The sequence below is a fragment of the Motacilla alba genome, chromosome 6, assembly GCF_015832195.1.
Source record: "Motacilla alba alba isolate MOTALB_02 chromosome 6, Motacilla_alba_V1.0_pri, whole genome shotgun sequence".
NCBI classification, from domain to species: domain Eukaryota; kingdom Metazoa; phylum Chordata; class Aves; order Passeriformes; family Motacillidae; genus Motacilla; species Motacilla alba.
The window spans coordinates 22,380,967-22,397,502 of NC_052021.1; the positions used below are offsets into that span (position 1 = coordinate 22,380,967).

At 60.1% G+C, this 16,536-nt stretch overlaps 1 protein-coding gene across 3 annotated transcripts in view; it reads right to left on the reverse strand.

Moving 5' to 3' along the window:
- PPRC1 (PPARG related coactivator 1) overlaps positions 1–16,536 on the reverse strand; it is a 19,942-nt gene continuing 3,406 nt past the window's right edge. Inside the window, exons 1-14 of one of the 3 annotated variants that reach the window (XM_038140805.1) lie at positions 13,753–14,407; positions 9,814–9,957; positions 9,516–9,671; positions 9,018–9,134; positions 5,917–8,659; positions 5,450–5,503; positions 5,009–5,069; positions 4,581–4,666; positions 3,615–4,413; positions 1,484–1,657; positions 1,253–1,316; positions 917–1,038; positions 630–781; positions 1–329 (exon numbers count right to left, since the gene is read on the reverse strand). In XM_038140805.1, coding sequence (XP_037996733.1) covers positions 226–329; positions 630–781; positions 917–1,038; positions 1,253–1,316; positions 1,484–1,657; positions 3,615–4,413; positions 4,581–4,666; positions 5,009–5,069; positions 5,450–5,503; positions 5,917–8,659; positions 9,018–9,134; positions 9,516–9,671; positions 9,814–9,957; positions 13,753–13,893 — 4,917 coding nt within the window. In that variant the 5' untranslated portion in view covers positions 13,894–14,407 and the 3' untranslated portion in view covers positions 1–225. Of the gene's footprint in view, positions 330–629; positions 782–916; positions 1,039–1,252; positions 1,317–1,483; positions 1,658–3,614; positions 4,414–4,580; positions 4,667–5,008; positions 5,070–5,449; positions 5,504–5,916; positions 8,660–9,017; positions 9,135–9,515; positions 9,672–9,813; positions 9,958–13,752; positions 14,408–16,536 lie in introns of those variants that run through there. The other 2 variants (XM_038140804.1, XM_038140803.1) reach the window with 2 other exon arrangements.

Genomic DNA, 16,536 nt, shown 5'->3' on the forward strand with positions numbered 1-16,536 from the left:
TGTTTGGGCATCCATATTTATTATATGTCTGGGGCAAACCCAGGGCTGTCACTTGCCTGGACTGCTCCAGCTGAAGGCCAATGACCCATCCTCCTTAAATATTGGTTATAAAACAAATTTTTTTCCTTTTTCATTTTATTAAAAATCTCATCTCTCTCTCCATACTTTTTTTGCCTTTTGTTTTTGAGTATAAAAGTGGGGGCGGGTGCTCCGCCTCGCCTGCCGCTACCTCCGTAGGCTGCGCTGTGCCTGCCGCAGCAGAGTGTCAAAGTCCAGGGAGTCAAACTTGCTCTTGACGGGAGCTGGGTCAAAATCCTCACGGTTTGAATCTGGAAGAGATGGGGAGAGGCTGTCTTGAGCCATGGAAACAATGGCACAGTTCTGGCCATTCCCACAGCAAACCTCTTATCTTGTTTCATCTGCCAGCCTCTAGACCCAGAGTTGGGCCGGCCTCCAACACAGTGCTGGAGAAACAGGGAGCCCCCACTCAATCCTTCAGGGCAGGACAGTTCCTGGATGTGGCTCTGCTGCCAGCCCTGACTGACCCCAAGGATGGGGACTCCTACACCTCTGGAAAAAGAGAAGGACCCAGGGAGGCCAACCCCCAACTTGGAGGTTGTGCAACTCACCCAAGTCAGCGTAGTTCCTCCTGCAGAACTGCCTGCGGCCACCAAAGCACAGGTCGAAGGGCTGCTCGTCTGGGCGCCGCAGCTTGTGCCCACTCTCGATGGCAGCGAAGGCTTCCTCAGCATACCGGTAGGTGACAAAGCCATAGTTATCCCTGACATTGGAGGAGATCAGCAGCAACAGTTATGTGTGTCCCCCCTTGGTCTGCAACGTCCCCTTGAGTAATGGGAAAAGGGCCAAGAGGAGCCATCCCTGAGAAGGGACTGACCCATCTTCCCGCAGCTCTTACCCCTCGGAGCGGAAATGCAGGGTACACTCCTCAATGTCCCCAAACACAGAGAAGCGGTGCCGCAGCTCCGACCGTGTCATCCTGCTGGGGATCTTGCCGATAAACACAACTCGCCGCTCCTCCTGCGGGCAGGGATGCCCCATCCATGAGCAGGACCTCTCGCACAGAACACCCTCCCTGCATGGCCTCCCACCACACTGTGCCTCGGCCAGGGCCTCCCAGCAATGCTGCTGGCAAGGCTGCACTCTCCTGCAGAAACCCCCTGTTTCTGAAGTGACAGAGGGGCTGTGAACCCCCAAATTTCCAGTCCCAGATTCCCAGCCCTCCATCACTCACTATTGCACGTTCTTTCTGGAGGATCCTCTGCCTTTGGTAGTGGTCCTGTGCATCATAACTGTATCTGTCAGGGCAGAAAGCAGGCACATGAGCTATGAAATCATGGGGGTGTCAGAAGAGTGATTCCAAACACAAGGGAGATCTTGGAAGGAGTGGGTCCATCCCTCCTGCACAGAAGGATGGGAGATGGGTTGGGGAGAGCTCATACCCCTGCAGGATGGCCACGCTCACCTTCTCCACCTGTTACTCCTCCCGCGGGGCGAAGGGGAGCGGGACTGGCTGCGGGATGTGGACCTGGATGAGTAGGAGGATGTTGATGATGAGGATGATGACCTGTCCCGGGATCTGCCACATGACCCACAGCTGGAGCGAGAGGAGGAGCTGTGGGAACATCTTGAGCGGTACCTGGGGTAAGGAGAGATACAGCTGAGCCCGCCCTTTGTCCAGCATCATAAGGCTCCAAAGCAGAAAAATATATCCATCGTCCCCATGGTATCCAGCATCCCACTCAGACAGGACCCATCCCCAGGATGGGGAAGCCTCTGCCCAAAATTGCCAGGGCAGCAACAACACTACAGAAATGTTGCTCCATTTGTCTCCCAATGCCACAGAGGAAAGGGAGCAGGCTCACAGGAGGCACAGCTTCTGAAGAGCAAGAAATAGTCGTGGGGGAACTGTGAAGCACAGGGCTGTGCCGGGGAGGGCTCAGAAAGGGCTGGGACTCTATGGGCAAACCCAGGCCTGGCAGGGCATGCTGCCTGGCTCTGCCACATATTCTCCTGGAGGACAGCAAGTCAGGGTGGCACAGTACACGAGGACATTTTCCAGCACAAGGCCACCTGATTTGCTGGAAAGCCAAGCCAGATGTCTTGCTTCACAATCCCCAAGCTGCACAGCCATGAAACATGGCACTTTTATACTTGCCCTTTCCAGCTCCAGCCTCTGCATTTACTGACTATCAATGAAGGGGTCTTGGTTGGACAGGCTCCTCATGCCCAGACACATCTCCAGAACCAGCTGAACACCGAGAGAATGACAGAAGGAGAAACCCTTCACCACCTCCAGTGCCTCCCAGCCCAGCTGGGACAGGCTGCACATCACTCAGATGCTCAAGGACTCCCAAAGAAAATGCACCCCCAGAGTCCAAGATGTCCCACTTTCCTACACAGCCACCTGCACAAGGAGAACAGGGAGCCCCTGAGGCAGCCAAGCCAGACAGGTTTTTCCCTGCTTGCCTCCAGCAGCTTCCTGGAGAGCTCCACTGTGGCTCCTCTCATTTCTATACCAAGGGCTGCAGCAGCCCCACAGCACAAATATGAACACCTGCTATAATACTCCAGAAAAAGCATCCAAACCCAAAGATGCAGCCAAGGACTTGTAACATGGTTTGGGAGTTCCAGAAGGAGTAAGGAAGTCTGGCTCAGTGGTGGCTTTGCAGGCAGTTGGGCCCAGATGTGGGCTTCAGTCAGAACTGGATGGGCAGGGTGTTGCTGCAGCTCCCCCTCCCTCTGTGAGCCAAACATCTCTTCAGAAGGGCCACAAGGACAAAAGCATCAAATCCAGCCATCTAGTAGGATCATAAAGATGTGTCTGGGCTCTTGCAAAAGACTGGCCACTGGACAACTGCCTGTCTTAGGCTGCAATGAAAGATGTAACCAAAAGTACATATTCTACCAGCACCTGTTGAAACCAGGTAGAGCAGTGTTCTTTATCTCTCTCCCTCATAACTTGGGGGGAGGAAGGGGGGGGGCATATCCTGTTAATGGGCCAGCTGTTAAAACCAGGTGGGGCAGTTCTCTTTCTCTCTTCCATGACCCATCCTCCATCCAGGGAAATATCTTCAGTTAATGGGCCACTGACTCTCACTACGTAAAATTACATCATCCCATTGTGAGATGGTCCACCCAGAGGGAGGAGCCAAGCATTTCCTACCTAAAGAAAAATCTGATGTTTGGAAACCCAGGGGAACCTTTTTCCACAGGATTCCCAGAGGAAGACCAGGCCCATCTACACCACCACTGGATCTTCAGAGGAAATCTATGCCCTTCTACAGGATTACTGCTTCAACAGAACCACACCTGTCACTCCAGGAGGACGGCAGCCACCATTTAATCAGGTTGTATTCTGACTCTGTCAGTGGTTTTTTGTATTACTGCCTTTTTATTTTAATTTTCCTAGTAAAGAACTGTTATTTCTATTGCCCATATCTTTCCTGAGAGCCCCTTAATTTCAAAATTATAATAATTTGGAGGGAAGGGGTTTACATTTTCAATTTCAAGAGAGGCTCCTGCCCTCCTCAGCAGACATCTGTCTTTTCAAACCAAGACACTGCCCCAAGAGGAAGCAACAATCCACTGCTTACCTTCGCCACCGCTTGGGAGGTGGGGAGAGCGACCGTGACCGGGATCGGGAGGACGAGGATGAAGATGAAGATGAGGACTCACTAGCTCCATCCGAACTGGAGCTGAAAGAACGGCTGGCACGGCTCCGGCCAGCCCTCCAGCCGTCGGCAGAGGGGCTGGGTGAGTCCTGGGGTCTCCGGTAGCAGCGCAGGGACCTCTTGGCAGCAGCATGGCTGGGCTGGGCACTGGGAGTCCGCACCTCCTGGTCCCGGCAGGGGGATGCAGCTGGAGACAGGAGCACTGAGGTGGGGGGACTGCTGCACCCAGTGGTGGCCTTGTTGGGGATGGTAGTCCGATAATCCAGGGGAGCTGGGCAGGCCATCCCCAGGGGCTCCGGGCTGTGCCCCGTGGTGGTGTTAGGGGCTGGTGGGGTGGGCTCAGGTTGGTCCAGCGTCCGTTTGGTTAAGAAGGAAATGGGTTTGATAGTGATGTCCCGGTGGTGTTTGACATTCCAGCGGGAGCCACCTTCGGCAGGGGGCTGCGTGCCAGGGATATTGCTGCTCTCAGGCCGCGGTGCACCCAGGATGCAGTAGTCGTGGTCTCCCGAGCAGACGTGGCTGGGGGCTGTGCTGGCAGGGGCTGACACCATGCTCTTCACCTGGATCTTGTTTGGGAGCAGGGGCTTGGCTTTCATCAGCTTGGTTGTCTTCTGGGGTCCTTCCTGGGGCATGGACCCAGGTGATTTGGTCTTGGCCAGCAGTGAGACAGCAGGCAAAGGCTTCCAGAGCTGGTGAGGAGGTGTGGCTGGGGGCGTGAGGCCTGGGAGAGCACCAGAACGCTTATGAGAGCAGCCCTTTGCTGCAACCCACCCAGCTGGGGCTCCCTCATATCCCAGCCCTCCTCACTCCCCAAGGTGTCTCCCCAGACACACAACAGCCCTGCCACGACATGGGAGACTACCCTCCCTTGTCCCAAGTATTCTTTACCTGCCACATTAGCCAGCTCAGAGGCCTGCAGGCCATCTGGTGGCTTCCTGTCCTGCTGGGTTGGTGCTTCCTGCTGGGTCTCAGGCCTGAGAATGGGAAAAGAACTTTGTTAAACACAGCAAGAAAAGCCCAGCCCTACTCCCCACACCTGGGGCACCCACTCAATCTGCCTCACTGGCCAGTTCATGAGGACAGAGGATCCAAGAGAGCTGCAAGGATAAAACTTGCACAGCCTGGTCATGCCCATCACTGCTTGTCCCAATTCTTCCCCCCAAGTGCCAGCTCTGTCCCATTCCAGCAATAAGCTCAGCCCCTCCTAGGCCACAGCCCCAGCACACTTCAAATCCTGCCAGGACTGAAAGCTGCCCCATGCCCTTGTTCTGCTGGGCTCCATGCTGGGCACCGGCTGCCAAGGTTTTGATACTCACCCAGAGCTCCCTGTCAGCTGCCTTTCCTCTGGGGGCTGTACAGGACTTTCCTCCTTCTTGGCTGAAAAGAGAACAGGTAGGTGAGAGAGGCAACAAGTAGGGCTGAAGGACAGGGTCAACAAAGCACCCCAGGAACAGCTCGGAAGAGCACAGCACCTGAAACCCAGCTCCCTGAAGACAGGAGCTGCACATCCTTTTTCCTCTCATAGACTCTTCACCACCCCTTTGGTTGCCATGGGGACTCCCAGATATTTCGACAGGCCAAGGAGATGGAGGCAGAGACAGCCGCAGGACAGAACACTCAGGCAGGGTAACATGAGCCCACAGGCAGCAGCATCACAGCCCTCCCACTACCACCCTGACACAGGGAGCATGGACAGCCCAGCGAGGCCAGCATGGCACGGAGGGAGCCCTGCAGGGGATGGCATGCCAGATCCGCACCTTCAGACTTCTCAAACTGCTCCAGCAGGCTGGACAGGTCGGTGGCTTCAATCCCTGAGCCAGGGAGAAAGCACAGCAAGTCAGATCAGCTAGAATTCCCCCAGCACCACAGTGATGCGTCCCAACCCCATTCTCCCCCTGCATGAGCCTCCCTGGATGGTGGGGCAAGCACTAGGGAGGAAAAGCAGTAACAGAGCCTGCAGGAGCTGTGTGTCTCCCACAAGGACAGGAGCACGCAGCTCTGCAGTCTCAGAAGGAAGCAGTTTCAGGACAGCCAGCCCAGACCATCTATTGTAGGCAACATCCTAGCAGAGTACTGGGAAGAGACTGCAAGCCTGTGGGCATGGCTTTGCCACCCTCACCCCCAGAAGTGCCAGGAACCGGTCCTGCTACCCAGGCTGCCGGCAGCACTGCAGCCTTGCTGGCTGCTGACACTCAACCCAGTGTCCTGCAGCCCTCCCACTCACCGATCTCGCTGATGAAGGCTTGCACAATGTCCTTGCTGCTGTCTCTGGGCTGGGCTGAGCTGAGGAGTGGCTGGTGCCTCCATGGCCGCACAGTGGGTGCCTTGGCGGGAAGGCTGCTCTCTCGACCTGCTTTCCGTGGTGGTGCTGCAGCCTGGGAGGTCGATTTTTGGCCAGGCACCTCCTGCCCAGCAGCTGCCTTGGGCTCCAACAGGGCTTTCTCCACTGTCTCCGTCCCTGGCCCTACAGCCTTCTCTGAGGCATGGGTGCTGGGGGACTCCTCAACAGGGGCAGGAGACACCTCTGCTGGGCAGCAGATGGCAGCTGGGGGGGCCTTTGGGAGCTGGTTGGGAGTTGCGGCTTGGGACTCCTCCAGAGGCCGAGTGGGGACAGCCTGGGGGACTGGCACTGCAGGAGGGACCCTGCTGGTCTGTGCAGCGGCAGCTGAGGGGGCTGGCGGGGGCTGGGCTGGGGCTGGAGCCAGAGGGGCCTTGGGGACAGAGCTCTCTCCCGCCAGCCGTGCCTGCCTCCTGGGATCTGACACCCTGCCAGCCGCCGGCCTGGCCGGGCCACCTGCAGGCCCCATCTCGCTGGTCGGGGCAGCAGGTGACTGGGTGGGGAAGGCTGGTGGCTCCGGGCAGCTGAGGACAGGGGCAGCAGGAGACTGCCCATGCAGAGGGGCTGTGCCAGGGTGGCTGCCAGCTGGGAAGGCGGTGGTGGCCTGCGCTGCTGCTCCGGGGTCCCTGTACGCAAGGGAAGGCATCGGAGGTGGCATGGGGATTCCAGGCCAATAGGATGGTGGTGCCCACCCAACTGGGGCATAGGGGCCGCCCGGGCCAAATGGAGGCGGGGGTGGCAAAGGTGGAGGGGGCCAGGCCATGGCTGGAGGCGGGAGGCCGGGCACCACGTGAAAAGTACTGGAGGAGCTGGCACTGGGTGGTGGGGGCAAGCCATGGCAGCCCATGGGCTGCGGGCTGAAGCAGGGCCAGGAAGGCACTGGTGGGTAAAGGGTATAAGCACCGGCAGAGGCTGGCGGCATCCCAGTGGAGGCCACCCCAGCAGCTGGGGGCACGCTTGGTGCAACAAAAGGCATTGGTGCTGATGGCGGTGGTGGAGCTGTGGCAGGTGCTGGGGCTGAAGTCAGAGCAGTGGGAGCTTTGCTGGCAGGAGAAGGGACAGCACCAGGGCTGGTGGGTTTGTCTGGTCCCTTCTGAGCACCGTCTGCCTCGGTGGCGGAGCGAATGGGTGACACCAGGCAGGGGATCTCTGCCAGCTCTGTCGGAGGCTCAGGGACACTGGGCCACTTGTTGGCCACTTGCTTCTTGCCTTCCTGGCTGCCACCCGTGCTGGGCTGACGGTGCAGCATGCGGATGCGGTACTCACGCAGGCTCAGGGCCTTGGGTTTGGCTTCCTTAGGCAGGCCCTCACTCGGCTCTGCTGCTGGCAGCCTCTGGGCAGGCTCCAGCCCAACACCTTGGTCTGGGAGCTGAGAGGCAGCCTCCGAGACCCCACTGCTCTGTCCAACAGATGGCTGCGCATCTCCCTGGCCCTCAGCCTGGTCTGTCAGACTGGGACATGCAGCTGCTGGCTGCCCCTCCACGCTTGGTGCAGCCTTGTCCAGGGACGCCAGAGTCTTGTTCTTCTCCAGGGCCACATTCAGGGTTTCTGGTGCTGGCTCCTTCTGCAGCTCCTGCTTCATCTTCTTGGGCAGGAAGGCCCCTGCTGTACTCTGAGGCCTGCCCCGGGGTCGATGTGCCCGCTCAGCATGCAGCTCCATCTGCCCCTCCTTCCGGGCTCGCTCCAGCTGCTGTGCCAGGAAGTCTGAGACCTGAACAGAGGGACACTCTGCCCGCTGCCGGCTGATGGCTGGCTGGGCAAGGGGCTGTCCAGAGCCAGTGGAACGGAGCCGATGGGCTACACAGTCCCTGCCAGGTCTGGCCTGCTTGCTTTGGTCCTCCTCTGCTTTCTTTTTCCGACTCTTTCTTGCTCTCTCACGGCCCCGTCCCTTCTCAGAGCATTCACGTTTTCCACCTGCTGGGGCTTCTGTGCTGTGCCAGGAGCTGTTGTTGGGACCTGAGGCTCCAGGTGCCGCTGTCTCCGGTGAGGAAGTGGCCTCTGGGGTAGTGCACGAAGGCTCCTTCCCAGGCAGTTTTTCCTCCTTCTCTTCTTCCAACCCATTTTCCTGGGTTGGAGCTCCTGGCAGCTCCCCACGATCTTCTGGGACTGACTCCCTGGTAGTCTCCTCTACCCCCAGGAGCTGGGGCTCCAGGTCAGGGGAGTTGGGAGTCAAAGGCTGCAGAACCACAGGGATCTCCACACTCTCTCCCTCTCCAGGCACAATTTCCAGCAAGACAGGACTACTCAGAAGCTCCTTGGCCACAGGCTCCGTGTCAGGGTCCAGGCACACAGTGAAGGTGGGCAGGCAGTAAGGGTGCATGGACTTCACCAGCTCACTCAGGGATACGTCACCTGTGTTGATGATGCAGGGGTCTTCATGCTCCTCCAGTGCCGCCCCTGCCTCGCTCACACAGAAATTCACAGCTTCCATGCTGCTGTCTAGCTCCAGGCTCAAGGCAGCTTCTTCCTCTTCTTCCTCCCCATCACTGCGCTGTGGCAGGGGCTGCTCTCGGGCTCGGTGCCAGCCCACCTTCCTCTCCACTCTCGGGGTACTGCAGACTTGCTTCTTTGGCAGCATTGGGTCCTCGAGGCCATGAGTTGCACGGTCCCAGGCCACATCTGTGTCACTCTGGGAAGGGGGACCACAGCAAACGTCAGTTCCTGGGCTTTTAGCAGCACTCCCCCAGGACAGCCAACCGGGTCTGCTGCAACTCTACAGCAAAGCCCCACGGCCGACAAAAAGCTGGGACACATCTGATCTGCTCCATAAAACACAACAGAGCTGGAAATCTGACACTCCTATGGGAGCATCCCCAGTCCCTGGAACCCACCACGTGAGGCAGACCCTGCTCCCTCTGCCACTGGTGCCTTGCAAAAGCATCGTCTCAGGGAAAGGATGCCCATGCCAGGAGGGAAGGCCGGGGCTGCAGCAGAGGCAGTTATCCCAGCACCACCCCAACACTGCTGCTTCAGCTTGCCCTGCTCACCTTCCCAACCACAGAGACGCTGCTGCTGCTGCTGAGAGGCCTGAGAGCCTTAGGCTGTTCCAGGGTAGAGCTCTCACACTCCAGCAACGGGCGGGATAAGGTGAGAAACTTCTGAAACTGGAAAGATGGACAGAAGATGAGACAGTGGCAGGTCTATGCTGCTGGAGGGGACAGGCCACCGCCAGCCCCACAGTGCCCGTGCACTTCACCCCACAAACCCCAAGGGCAAACAGCCGTGTTTCACCCACACTGCACGCAGCTCCCATTGGGGACATGCTGCTCCCCAAAGCCTCTGGCACATCTCTGGCTCAAAGGGGGGAAGCATGGCCCTCCAGAGCACTTCTCTCACATTGGAACTGTCATGAGAGTACATCTCAGGGTAAAGGGGACCAGGGTCCTACTACTTCAGGGCACCTTCATGGCTAGGACCTGGCAGAGCCCTGCCTGAGCATCTTCCCATGGGCTCTAGGGTCAGGCTTCATCTGCCCTCCAACTTACCGAGGGATTCTCCCGCTCACGAGGCGAGGTCAGCAGCTCTGCATCCATGATGGTGTCAAAGGGGGACAAGGTCTCATCATCTGTGCTGTCCAGGATCTCTGTGATGGCAGTCAGCAGGGACAGCTCGTTCTGTGCATCCAGGCAGGCCTTGCTCTGCTGCAAGGGTAGGGATGGGCTCAGAGGGTGATGGGATACAGCCCTAAGACCTGGACATTGAGGACACTGCCATCACCCCCACCCATGCCACAGCCAAGGCCAGCCCGGCCGCCACATCCCGCATCGGTGTGTGAGCTCCCACCTCGCTCAGAGAAAGATCCTCAATGATGGAGATCACAGAGGAGTCAAGATAGTTCTGCATTGTCCCCAGGATCTCTTCAGCCTCTAAGATGGTTTCTGCATCCAACGATGTTAAGTTCAGGTCATCGTCCTCGAGGGAAAAGCACTGTTGAGGAGCATGGGGAGCCAGGTAAACACTTTGCACAGCCCAACTACCAGCACTGATTTCCTCACAGTACATATGGGCTCCCGACAGTAAACTGTGGCTGGGCACCCCCAGCACCCTGAACACGCAGGGGAAGCAGCTACAGGTCAGAAGGTGGCATAGGGGACCTTCCCCCTTGCTTTCAGGAGAGTCTACTGCACAAAGACCTGTGCTACTTTCAGCCCGAGACCCTTCAAATTACCCAGGATGCCTCCACACCAAAAATTTCTGCCTGATTCACTCTGCAGCTGCATGACTGGGAGAGATGAATGGATAAAACACCAGGCTCTACTCAACACCACACAGTGGTCGGGTGGGAGAGGGGAGGGGGAGGCAGGACAGGGAGGGGACAGGCCAGCTCCAGCCACCTCGTGGACTGTCACGTGCTCCTCCAATTCCGGCTGTTGGCACTTCAGATAAGCCCCAAACCATTACGAAACTCATAACAAAAGTGCAGGAGTCAGCAAGAGGGGTGCAGCCAGCTGCCACTGCTGGAGCCCTACCCCAATACCTCTGCTGGAGGCTACAAGAGGACGCGGTCTGTGCTTGCAATCCAGGACCAAACCAGCTTTGTTACTCTTCCTCCTCCAAATTCCCAGCCCCACATCCTTTCCAGTCCCCCAGCAACCTCCAGGGATGCTTGGGTAACTTCAAAAAAGTATTTGCACTGCACTCCAGGGTGTCACACGGCCATGCTGCAGGACAGCCAGGAAAAGCCAGATGCTGGGCAAGGGCAGAGGCTGCAGCCCCCAGTGCCACAGGACATCCAGAGCAGAGCAGCAGCGCAGGCATGCCACCGGCACAAGACAGGATGTGAATTCCTGTTTGTAGATGGGCTTAGGCAGAGAGATAATGGAGGCTGGGAAGATAAGGGCACCAAGGACAGAGCCCTGGGAGAGTACACCTCCCTCCCAAAGCTAGCCAGGAGCAGGCATCTTCCTGCCCTTGGAGCAGCACCACCACTGTGAGAATACAGCCAAACCTTGGGGGATGCACATATGATGCAGTTCACCTCTGTTTCATGTAGGTACCACAGCTTGCATGAGCCTGTGCCCATGCAGAACAAACTGTACCTTGTCCCTAGAGAGAAGCTGCTAATACTTTGAAATCCTCTTCTAGCAAGCAGTAAACTGCACCAGAGAGACAGCAGGCATTTCATGAAATAGATGTTTCTAAAATACAGCAGCACCAAAGCCACATGCCCAAACCCCTGGTCCCTGAGGCTCTTCAGAGACGTCCTCTGATAAGACTAAGCAGGCATGGCTGGCCACAGCATAGCCAGGAGCCCCATGCAACCCCAGAACACAGGCACCCCAAGACCAGGCTGGGAATCAAAGCCAGGACACCCACAGCAATACCCCAAAGCTACCCATCACAAATTCCCCCAGTCTGTGACATGACAGCCCTAAGGACCAGGAGTCTAACGTGGTTTGGGGCTCAGCAGACAGCTTGCCAGCCCAGACCAGCCTGTTCCAGAGCCCTCTGCCTGGAAGTGGAGCCCAACAGTGATACCAGGACACCATTCCACCATGCAGACAGATCAGGCTATGGAGCAGTTTTAGAGCAGTTTTCCTGCTCAGCATCTCCCGTCCCCTCCCTCGCTGGTGCTGGCTGCTGGTCAGAGCGCAGCGCAGAGCCTGCTGGCAGCCCTCTAGGCGCAGCCTGGCTGTGATTCCCGACCAATCCTCACGCAGATACTGGGAGGACATCCAGGCTCACACGCCCAGCCCCGGAGTGCAACCCTGAGTCAGCGGTGAACGGCAGGCAGAGGTACCCGGGCCACCGAAGGAGCCAGCAGGATGGAGCATCAGCAGCCCAGGGACGCAGGGACCATCTGACCCCTGCCTGTAGATGGCAAAGGGATCCGAAGGACACCCCGGGGCTGCACAGCCCAGCTCATCTGGCCACAGGGCGGCTCTCCCCAAAGAAAACATGTAATAAAAGGTTTCCAGCTGTGATCAGCGCTGGACATTAGGAGGGAGGGAAGTAAAACCCTCCCACTCAAATGGCCTCTTCCTGTGGCTCCAGCCCGCAGCCCGGGAGGGAGGGCGGGCAATCTCCCATGCCTTCCTCGACTCCCTTGACTCAGCGCCTTGCAACAAGGAGTCTCACAGCCGTGAGTCACCGGCCTGGGCTGTGTTCCCCCAGGATTCCCTTTGATCCACCTGGGGACGGGCACCTCCTGCAGCCCTCATCACTTGAGCATCGCTTGTGCGTCGGGGCGGGGGAACGAACCAGCCCAGCCTGCTCCAGCGTCCCTGCCCGCTCTCCTCCCTGCCAGAGACCCCTGTCACTCCTAGCCCGGAGGGAAGGGGGGAACCCGCCGTGCCTTCCTTCACAGCTCCCTGCGTTTGCTTTAAGCAGCGCTGCAGGGAAGAGGGTCACGGGAATGCTCAAGGACAGGCTTCGGCTTTGGCCACGCTGTGCCCAAGCAACCAGCACTGCCGAGGAGAAGGGAGGATGCCCACAGCCCCCGAGTGGGCTTAGGGCACTCGGAGTACCGGGACTGCGGCTAGCCGCTTGCACTGGACACAGTCTAAGCGAGGTCACCAGCTCCCCCGGCATCCACCCGGCGCAGGGTACACTGCGCTCGCTGCTCTGCTCCCCGGAAGGGACAACGGAGGCCCCCGCAGGCCGCTGCTGACACGTGTGCCCGGCGTGCTGCGGCTACGCCCCGAGCACAGGGCGGCCATGGTCCCCGGCTGGCTGCCAAGGCTGCTTTCACAGCGCCGGAGCTGCCGGCAAGGGCGCGGGGTAAGCCCGAGAAGCCGGGGGGCTCCGCCCGGCCAGCGCGGCACAGCCAGAGGATGCTCCCTGGATTCCTCCGCTGCTTTCGGAAAGCATCAGGCGGGAACACACCTCTCTCCCCCCACACGCAGCCCACTCTGCTCGCGTCGGGGAGGGGCGAGACGGGCTTGGCGTCCTCCAGCCTGGGGTCGGGATGGGGGGGTCTCCCCCGCAGCCCCTCAGCCACGCAGGAGGACCCTGACGGAGGCAGAAGCCTAGGGCTTCCCCCAAAAAAATCCCGGCAAACGCACAACGCAGGTGCCCCCGCGTCCCCTCCTGGGGTGCTGCATCCCCGCGCTCCCCGTCCAGACAGCAGGGCACCCGCACCCAGCCCAGCCCGGCAGGCGCCCACCGGGGCCGGTGACAGCGGCAGCGCCGCGCCCCACACCTGCCCCGGCGCGGGAACCTCTTACTACGAGATAAAGCCCCGCTTCCCGCGGATAAGCTCTCGGTACGGTTGGGGGAACCTCTCCCGGCCCGGGCCACGTTCTGCAACCAGAGCTCCTGCCACCGAAACAGGCGGGTGTAGGTGTCCCAAACCGCGCCAGCCCCAGCTCCCCGCGGCCGCAGGTGGCAGAGAGCAGCACCGGGATGGATGGACCGCGGGGGAATGACGGGAGCGGCATCCCCCTGTCCCCCACCACCCAAGGCCGGGGTGTCATCTCCCGTAGGGGACACCAAGCCGCCCGTCTCGCCGGGTCCCGTGGACGGGGTGCGGCCCCTCTACCCTCGTAATCTCCCCGCGCCGACGCCCCACGCCGGCGGGAGAGCTCCGGGCACCCCATTCCCCCACCCAAAGAAAGAGCGCCCCACTCCGGGACCAGCGGAGGCGCCGCCGGCCCGTGCTGCGACCCCCGCCCGCCGCCGGTGCGGCGGGCCCGCTCCGGCACACGTGGTGCAGCCGCCGCGGGAGCCGCGCCCGGCCTCCACGTGTCACGGCGCGGCCCGCCGCGCCCCGCCGCCCCTTACCTGCAGGGGGCTGCCGGCGCGGAAAGGCGGCTCGCGCAGGGCTCCGCCGCTCGCCAGGCCCCGCGGAGCGGCCGCGGCGGCAGCGCCACCGGCCCCGGCCCCGTTGGCGGCGGGCACCGCTCCGCCCCGCCGCGCCGCCATCTTGGCGCCTCTGCTCCCAGCGCGGCCACTGCCGAGAGCGCCACGTGACCGCCGCCCGCCCCGCACTACAGCTCCCGGCAACCCCCGCGCCGCCCCGCCCGCGCGCGGCACGCCGGGAGCACACCCTTTCGCCGCCGGCCGCGCGCCGAGAGGCGGGCACCAGGCTGAGGGGGCGCCCGGCCCCGGCCGCGCGGGCGGCCATCTTGAGCACGGGCAGACCCTCGGGCTTCGCCGCCATCGCTGCGGCGGGCCGGGACGAGGAGGGTCGGCCCAGCCCCGCGGCGCGCTGTGGGAGGGGCGGCGCGGGCGGGACTGGCGGGAAGCGCCCCCTGGGGGCGGGGCAGGCGCGCATTTTCCCGCGGCGCCACGGGCCCGCCCCGCCGGCTCCGGCGCACACGTGTGCGCGGCCGACCCGCGTGTCCCCGCGCTTCCCGGAAAGCAGCGGCAGAGCTGCTGTCGGGACGGGCGCCGCGGCCCGCCGTCTCTTGGCTGCGAGCCTTCCCTCTGCCTCAGGTGCCTGTGCAGCACTGTGCTCCATTGAGCCTAACCTCGTGTGGGGCTGGTGGAGGTGAGACGCACATGTGGTGGGCACAGGGGGGATAAAAAAACTATCGAGTGTGAAAGGAGGGATGGGCACCGTGAGCTGCCGTGCAGCCTCCTGGCATGGCAGCGGGGCAGGGTACCCAGGTCACTGTTTGTGCTTAGCCTTGTGCTGCTCTCCAAAACTGGCACCCAGAAAATCACCTGGAAAATGTGAGGGAGCCAAACTGGCCTCACTGGACACAGTTGCTATCTAGCCTGGCTCCTCAAGAAGGCAAGGGATGCCTGTGTGCACAGGTGCTTGGTCTGGCCCTGCTTGGTACCCTCTGTTCGGGAAGCCCAGAGTCCCTTTGGGGACTCTTTTCCTGTGGCTCTTCTGGCTTCCAGACGGATGGTAGGATCATCTCATGGAGTTCAGGGGTGTGCTTACAGCAGCACAGGTGCAGTGTGGTGGAGCTTTGAAGCGCTTGATTTACCTTGCGGGGGGGCAACTGTCCCCGCCTTTACATCAGTCCCTGAAGCACGGGCCTGCCCAGGCCAGATTCCCTTGGGGATCCACAGGATAGAGCCGCTTTTCCGGGCCCTGTGTGCCTGGTCATTGGACTGAACTATGTCTGACACATGGAGCCTCATTCTGCTCTCCTTCCTTCCACCCCTGCCACAAGGGACTTTAAAAAGTGATCACTCGTCCCCACGTCACTTCCTGCCCCGCAGGGGCTGCTCCTCCCTAGCCACAAACAGGCTCTCTGTCCAGGGGAGATGCTCCCCTCCACCTCCTCATCCGAGGAGCCCATAGCACTGCTCACCATCACTTGTATCTGGCCAAAATGCTGTCTGAGCAGCAGGCAGGTGGCTGTGTCCTTCTCCAGGGCTATGGATCCATGTCTGAATGCTGCAGAGCACACCTGTTGCAATGGGCGAATGTGAGCACACTGCTGGGGTGTGGGGGATTTTGCTGGATGTAACTGGCTCCTCAGGCCAGCACCTGCTTCTGGCACTGCAGGGGAAGCTGGGCAAGTGTTCCAGGTTCTCTGCAGGCCAGGTGTGGTTAAGGAACAAGTCACTTTTGAAATGTCAACGTTTCTGTCCACTGGCCTGAGAAGAGGCTGTCTATAACCTGGCACCCAGAGATGTGCTGACAGGGACGGGGAGCAATGTTCCCCTTGGAGCCCTGCAGCTTTCCTTATCCTGCTCCACACCCTCCTTTCCTGTCATGTTCTCTTCCCTGGGCACATCCAGGGCATGCAGTGACCTGCCTAATCCCTCTGTCCCTGCGTGTGGCAGGACCCTGCGGCACAACAAGGCTGATCTGACAGAGCAAGCCTAGCTTGGTGTGCATCCTGTAAAGGGGAACCATATTCCTTGCACATAGGATCCCTGGAGTGTCACCATAGGGAATCCCACCTGCAGGTATCTCCCTCCCCCAGTACAATCCCCAGCAGGGATGCACTCCTGGCACAGGGCAACACCAGGCATTCCTGCTGGTTTACAAGAAAAACAAACAACAGCCAGAAAGGAAAATGCGCATTCTACATCCCTGGCTCCCCTCCCTTTGCTCCCTGGCCAGGCACAGCCAGATGCTGCTCAGGGCCATCCAGTTTTAACCTGTGCAGCACCCAGGGTGGGCAGCTTGCTCAGGGCTCGTAGATACAGTGTGAAAAGGAGAGCTCAAAAACCATGTGATGCTTAAAGGACGCTCCACTCAGTAAAGAGGAATGTGTGTCCCAACCAGGCAGGAGCAGATGGCTAGAGTTGGCCCTTCAGAGAGAAGAGAGATCTTTGGCTCCCTGGGGAAGTTTGCTCAGCCCAGGACGCTGCTCCCACCGTGGGGCTGGGGCTGCATCTTGGCAGGGCAGTAGAGGGACAGTGCTTGCCTTTGCAGACTGGGCTCTGGCCGCACAGCTGGTGTGCAGGAGCAGAGCTGCGTGGGGCTGGGCCAGGATCCCTGGTGAGGTCCTCTTGGCCGGGTGTCCCCCAGAGAGACCCTGTCTGTATGGCACTCTGCTCCTTCTGCCCTGGCATCTCTCTGGCCCCTAGCTTCACCCGGGATGCTGTCACATATCTCCACACAGGGCACAGCACAGACCAGGGCATCTCCCGGCC